General features: G+C 32.0%; 2 protein-coding genes across 2 annotated transcripts; one reads left to right on the forward strand and one right to left on the reverse strand.

The window, feature by feature from the left end:
* Positions 1-163: 163 nt before the first annotated feature.
* Positions 164-3,315, reverse strand: LOC140663692 (uncharacterized). The gene is made up of 4 exons (XM_072888058.1): positions 2,935-3,315; positions 2,085-2,386; positions 1,217-1,759; positions 164-913 (listed from the first exon to the last, which is right to left on the reverse strand). Exons 1-4 carry the CDS (start codon positions 3,184-3,186, stop codon positions 550-552), a joined length of 1,461 nt encoding a protein of 486 aa, XP_072744159.1. The 5' UTR covers positions 3,187-3,315; the 3' UTR covers positions 164-549.
* A 1,097-nt stretch (positions 3,316-4,412) lies between these two features.
* Positions 4,413-6,815, forward strand: Wus (TM2 and DnaJ domain-containing protein wurst). Its single transcript, XM_072887524.1, has 5 exons — positions 4,413-4,979; positions 5,243-5,390; positions 5,853-6,217; positions 6,305-6,412; positions 6,512-6,815. Exons 1-5 carry the CDS (start codon positions 4,725-4,727, stop codon positions 6,719-6,721), a joined length of 1,086 nt encoding a protein of 361 aa, XP_072743625.1. The 5' UTR covers positions 4,413-4,724; the 3' UTR covers positions 6,722-6,815.
* The last annotated feature ends 7 nt before the right edge of the window (positions 6,816-6,822 follow it).

Raw genomic sequence — 6,822 nt, forward strand, 5'->3', positions numbered from 1 at the left:
ATACATTGATTAAACAATCATGATTAAAGAAATCTGTCGGAATATCGAAAGTTAGCTATTAAGACGTATTACTCGACAAACACGGATATGAATTTTTATCACTAGATAAGAAATATTACGATTAAATGGACAGATTAAGATAAAATATATCTTAAGAAAAAGCACATTTAATTTATATTATTGCCACGATCGTTTTAGATGATTAGTACAACAGTAAGAAATAAATTATCACAGTCGATTTATTACTATTTGTTTGTACTTATATAATATATATTATTTATATTCTACAGTTATATAGAGAGCCAGAATCGAATAACAGTCTTTATCGAAATTACAATCAAAATTAAAAAATAAAAAAGAATAGTGCTAAGGTTGAATATAAAATATGGTCTACACTCATTCGATCAACTGTTTCACATATTCTGTTACCTTAATAAAATTATCTTAAATATTAGAAACACTGTTTTTAATTTTACAGTTTCTTTGGATTTTCTTTAGGAACTGTCTTCCTTTAGATATTTCTTCCCCTCCAAAATTATGGTTTTTATCTTACTTTCTTCTAGTTTTATGGCCATTTTCACTTCTTCTAGATATTTTGCCATATTTTTTGGAAGAATGACTGTTTGATCTTGCTTCCTTATCTTCGTCTTCGTCATCGTAGATTCTTTTGGAGCTACTTGATCGACGTTTTTTGGATGACGTTCTGCTCCTAGAACTGCTCGATTTTTCGCTTTGACTATGTCTTTTATCTCGTGAAGATCTTTGCGATCTTCTCTCCATGGAACGGGAACGATTCTTCTCTGAACTTTTTGAGCGATCGCTTATTTCAATTTCAGGAGACTCGGACTCCCATCTCCAATTGCGATCTTTCTCGTTGTCGTCTCGAACGGATTCCTCCCATTTGGATTTATCACTAGCAAATAAATAAAAAAAAAAATATATATATATATATATGTATATACATATAAATAATAACAAAAATTTCTCTCTTGTCCCTTCCTTCTTCGAAATTGTGTTTTTATATATATTTAAACCTTTATTATATTTATATTTTTATATAGATTCATTCTCTGATATTATTATTTTATATTAATGTTATTTATTTATTACTCTATTTTACATTATATTAAATTAAAAATTCTATAAAACATTAACAAACTTTATTTTGATAAAATTATTTTGATACGTAAAGCATAGAATAAATAAGCCAACTAACCTACGCTCGCTTCTTTTGCTGTTCGCTTCTTGAGAAGTATTCCTCACCCATCGACGAGCTAAAGGTGGACTCTTAATGCCATACTCATCATGTGGGTTTTTAAAGGTATGAAGAAAATTGCAGGCTCTGCTACCCTTTGGACACTTGGTCATACCACAGACAGCGATTCTCCAGGACTTCAAGTTGACGAATTCGCAATTGAGTTGCTTATTGGCATACCTGCGTCCCTTCAGAGACCTCCAAGCTCTGGCCGCCTCTCTTTCCGTGTAATACTCGACGTATAGATTGCCACGTAAATGGATTTCAGTGTTGCAGCAACACTTGAGCGTTTTGATTTTGCCAAACGACTCCAACATTTGTATCACATCCTCGTAGAAATCGCGAAAGTGATGCCAAGTCTCTGAATTTTCAAATTCAAGGCCAACATCGGTATCATATTCTGCCGAAATTTTCTCGAGCGAGAAATGTGTGTAGAATCCTGGTATTAGGATGACTTTACTCAGAAAGACTCTACGATGATTCTTCGAGCACATATCTCCGTATCTAAAATCAATGAAAATTAAATACAAATTTGAAAATTAGAGATAAAAAAATTTAACCTTTAATTAATCTTTTTACTTTAAAATTACCCGATGTAATTAAATTTCAATTTATTCCAATTTAAATTATAATTTAACATAATTAACATAAATAATTTTTAATAGCTTCAAATATGAAAAACTTATAAAGTTTATAAAATTGTAATAATCACTCTTATCGTCTACGATTTTCAGAATTTTGAATTTCTATGAATACTTAACAAATCGTATAATTATAATATTATATGATATTATATAATATTATATTGTGAAGATCTATTTATACTAACCGACAAACACCTGTTTTTGTAAAAAATGGACAGGTATCTTTGCTAGGTTGATTGTCGATTACTTCTCGCAAAATTTCGGGTGTTTTTATTCCATTATCAATATAATCATTAATCTCTTTCTCCAATTGTTCTTGCTGTCGAAGTTGTTCCTCGCGTTTTCGTTTTTCTTCTTCTTTCTTCTTCTGTATTGCTTCTTGCCTTTCTTCGAATTCTTTACGAATCTTCATATGTTCCTCGAGTCTTTGCTGCTCCTCTTTCGCTTTTTGTTCTTGAAGAATTTGCCATTTTTTCTGTGCTCTTGCCTAAATAATTAAAAAATAGTAAATCAATTATCTAAATTAATAGGAAGTTATTAAATTAATAACCAATATTAATTTAATACCATGTAAATAATTAATAAATAAATTAATAATACTACTTAAATTAATTAGTAAATTAATAGTTAGTTATTAAGTTAATCATTTATTTTGAACTTGCATATAAGAAAAATTTTAATTTTCCATTTATATGTCAGACTTTATATAATGCCATTTATCTAAATAATTTTCAGCTGTGTATAAATAACACTAACTCCTATTGATTGCTAGACGATAGATTCTAATTGATTTTTTATATATGAAAATATATAACTTTTTATAGAATTTTTTATATAAATTAATTTTTAAAAAATATAATACATAACAAATATTTTTCATTAAAATACCCAAATATATTTTAATAAAATCTTAACTATTACTACTAATCTCAATTATTATTAAGATGTTACAAATACACATGAAAAAGTTAAAAGAAGGAAAATTTAAATAAAAAAAAAAAAAATGTAATTACAAGACACTCTATCTGTATTTACCTCCTCCTCCAACCAGAGTCTATTCCGTTCCGCTTGTTCCTCTTGTTCGCGTGCTTCCTTCTCCTCCTCCTGTTTTTTCTGCTCGGCGCGCCAATTCAAATACTCCACGTTGCACATCAGTGCTGCCCTCAACTTCTCTCCATTGGCATCACGTTCCTGAGCGGTTTTCTGTCGGATACGTCTGCGACGCTCTCTCTTCGCGATACGACGCCATTTCTTATGACTGAGTTTCGTCGTACGATGTTCCTCCATCTTCGCATGAGAGATATCAGCAAATATGCTCGACGTACAAAACACTCGAGGATAATCGCGTCGAAATGGAAAGACAACCAACTATTGGACTCCGACGTACACAACAACACATGTCCGACGCCATATTGATTTCCAGACAGCATGATGCAAACACGGACCTGACACCTGACAGGTCCGTGTCATCAAAGATGTAACTTAATCATCAATATACAAACTTGTGAAGCGAAAGGATAATCATATGTTGATGTCAATGCTTGTGCATTATCAAGTTTTAAGTGGTGTATTAATTTTCTTTATTAAGTTTAATTAAAGAAAGAAATTTAGTAAATATTATAGACATTTTATTCAATATTGATATTAAATATTTAATATTTAATATATAGTATTATATATTATAGACTTCTGTCTGATATTATTTTAAAAATAAACTGTTTTAACACAAGAGCAAAATGCGAAGTACCAGCAAGATTAATACGTAATCTTATTAAAAGATGGAGCCACTATGATCATTTTTAAACTAAAATCATTGAGATCTACGTATATATAAATAAAATAATTCATTCAAAAAATCTCCTTTGTTGTTTCTTTTTCAAGTAGTGTTATAAATTTTAGGAATAATAATTATTTTAAATCCAATTTTTGCTTTAAAGATATATAATATCTAACATTGTTTATTGTAAAGAACATCATTGCAAAAAGAAATTGTTGAAAGAATTACACATACCAGTCAACATTTAAAATTAAATTTAGCAATGTTTTGTTTTATAAATAATCATAGAAAGCACCAGTTTCTTTGTATTAATATTTGCATTAATAAAATTGTCTTTAAACAATATCCTACGCGATTCTCTTCATCATCTATCTTACGAAATATAATACACAATAATTGATTTCATAAGCGATTACATAAAAATCGAGTCCAATATTTAATAATACAAAAAAATTTCTTATTGTTTAAAACATACTTAATTGCAAATGTTGCAGGAAAAAAAATACACATTTGTAAGTTTTATAAATTATTAATAAATATTTACACACAGAGATATATATATATATATATATATATATATATATATATATATATATATATATATATATATATATACACTCTCAACTCACGCTAATAACCTTTGTGGCAACGTTTGCTGGACTATTACCCAATCTTTTTATTTAAGAAAAATAAATACTTTTGCTTGTTACGTTCCTGAACCGGTACCGTTATACCTGACGGTGCGTTGAACCATAAGGTGTGCAGGGGAATCGCGACCATCATTCCACGACACGCCACCAACAGGTATACTTGAGTAAACGAACGATAAAAAAATCATCGCGTATAAACTGTATCATCTGTGAAAATGTGTAAGTAACACGGATACACGTTTATTGTGCATTATTTTGTGCTAATCTGCGAACTTAACAAGTGACGTCGACAATTCGTCTTACGGACGACAATCCGTCCACGTGGATCATCAGTAAATCAACATGAGCAGTTCGTGACCTATTGCTTCAGAAGAACATAAGAAAATAAATCGGACGAGATGGAAAGCGAGAAAAGGAAATTAAAATCAAAGTTCTGGGCTTATTTATTATGGTTGTTTGGCGGCTTCTTTGGAGCGCATCACGTGTACCTCGGTAGGGACGATCAGGCATTCGTCTACATCAGCACTATCGGCGGTTACATTGGTTTCGGTTGGCTCAGAGATGTTTACAGGATACCTGCGTACGTGGCCGACGCGAACGATGATCCGGCGTTTATCGAGGATTTTAAGCGAAAAGTCAAAGCTAATCGAAAGGTAAATAAATATTCGACCCGCGTTTAGGATCATCGCGCTGCGACTGATGTTGGTCTTAAAATACCTAAATACACAATTTCTAGTAATGTAAATTTTTTTCGCGATTATGGCTTCTCGCGTATCATCACTTTATTTGAGAAATTGATGACGCTGGATAATACGCCTAGATCCGCCGATTAAATCGAAATTCAGGAATGTAAATGTGTACATTCGCGGCTGAAAGCTGTGTAAACCGATGACGAAATTGAACTTGTTGCTTACAGCCGCCGTTTTCCACGGTACGATTCGCAGCGGAAACTGCCGTCGCCTACTTGTGGGCCGAGTTGTTCAATAGCGCGATTCCGCAGGAGGAAATATATGGAATTAATTTCAGACATCTATTGATCTTAATACCAGCCGTAATTGCACTAGGTAAGAATTGCATAGAAACAAAAAGAATGGAAAAATAATAATTATATTGCGCATATTGCGGTTTTCTTATCACGCGTTTCTTTCAAATTATCATTTCTTCAAGCGATAATATTTTAAAGCCATGATAGCGAACGCGAACTGCTCGTTAAAAGTATATGACATCATCAAAAGTATCATAGAAAAGCAAATTCCAAATCTCTTCTATTTCATGCAAATTTTATTACACAAAATATTTTTTAAATTTTGTCAAAAGCTCTTTTTATCGATACCGCAAATTCCATTTTTCTCTCTTTAAAAAAAGAAAATTTTTAAATATCAATAATTAAATAAATAAGTTAAATAATAAATTAATTAATTAAATAAATAATAATTAAATCATAATTAAATAAATAAGAAAAGTTTCTTTCTTTAGAAGTTCAGTCATTTTAGCGAAGTTTTTATTCAGTGTTAATGCTTCAAAAGGTGTATGGACAGTTGGGAACATTGGGAGAGAACAAGGCTCAATATGGATAACGCTTGCTACAGCTTATCTATTTTATCCGACTTTGTACTACATCGGCGACGACACCATGTGGATCTTCCTCATGGTAGTGTCTTCGAGCCTGAGTTTCGATACCTTCAGCAAACAATGGCGACTGAAACCAAAAAAGAAAAGAAGTTTTGTCCGGCGGATGACATTTTTAGGTTTAGCCCTAATGCTCTACTGCAGTCTTATTGGTAGTTATTTGTATTTTAACGCAGTTATCACAGATAGTGAAGGCGAAGAAATCAAATTGTCGGAAGCGGTACAGCACTTTCTCACTTCGCCCATATGGACGGACCTCAAGGTAGATTCACGATGTTCAATCTTTGAGATTAACTTGAACATTAAACAACGATTTCTCTTATACACGATTATTTTTGTTGCGCGGTAGGCGAGTCTGGAAGCCACGTGGAATCAGGCGAAACACCAAGGTTTCTGGGCAACGTGGGCGCAACTGGTAGACCTTACGGATCCTCGAGGAGAAATAAACGCTTACAAGGTCAAATATAGTTGTTTATGAAACTTTATCAGAGGTTTAAATATAGAAAAATATAAAAAAAGATCTATAAAATGAAACTAACATTTTATCATTTTGCAGGTTCTGGATCTTTCGCAAACCGCTTCACAAAACGAAGTCACAGCGCGATGGAGAACTCTGTCCAGAGATAATCATCCTGATAAAGTTAAAGGATCAGAAGAGGAAAGGCGTAAAGCGCAGGAGAAATTTATGGAGATTCAGCAGGCATACGAAATCCTGTCGCAGGCTAAAAATCGCAGACAACGTCGAAATCGTCGTTCTGATGAATAAATCATGCACATTAATTCGAAGATCAGTAAAGGATAAATGGATAAATCGATGAAAAAATCTCCAACAATGAAATATAATAATTAGTTCCATCAAACAGTCGA

This window comes from Anoplolepis gracilipes, chromosome 3, assembly GCF_047496725.1.
Source record: "Anoplolepis gracilipes chromosome 3, ASM4749672v1, whole genome shotgun sequence".
Taxonomy (NCBI): Eukaryota; Metazoa; Arthropoda; class Insecta; order Hymenoptera; family Formicidae; genus Anoplolepis; species Anoplolepis gracilipes.

Bases quoted from the DNA above. Each gene is read 5' to 3' on its own strand.
- LOC140663692 (XM_072888058.1), bottom strand. From the start codon at position 3,186: ATGGAGGAACATCGTACGACGAAACTCAGTCATAAGAAATGGCGTCGT. The intron at 2,387-2,934 runs GTAAATACAGAT...TTAATTATTTAG, and splicing joins GACTCTGGTTGGAGGAGGAG to GCAAGAGCACAGAAAAAATG. The intron at 1,760-2,084 runs GTTAGTATAAAT...CATTGATTTTAG, and splicing joins ACAAAAACAGGTGTTTGTCG to ATACGGAGATATGTGCTCGA.
- Wus (XM_072887524.1), top strand. From the start codon at position 4,725: ATGGAAAGCGAGAAAAGGAAATTAAAATCAAAGTTCTGGGCTTATTTA. The intron at 6,218-6,304 runs GTAGATTCACGA...GTTGCGCGGTAG, and splicing joins CCATATGGACGGACCTCAAG to GCGAGTCTGGAAGCCACGTG. The intron at 6,413-6,511 runs GTCAAATATAGT...ATCATTTTGCAG, and splicing joins GAGAAATAAACGCTTACAAG to GTTCTGGATCTTTCGCAAAC.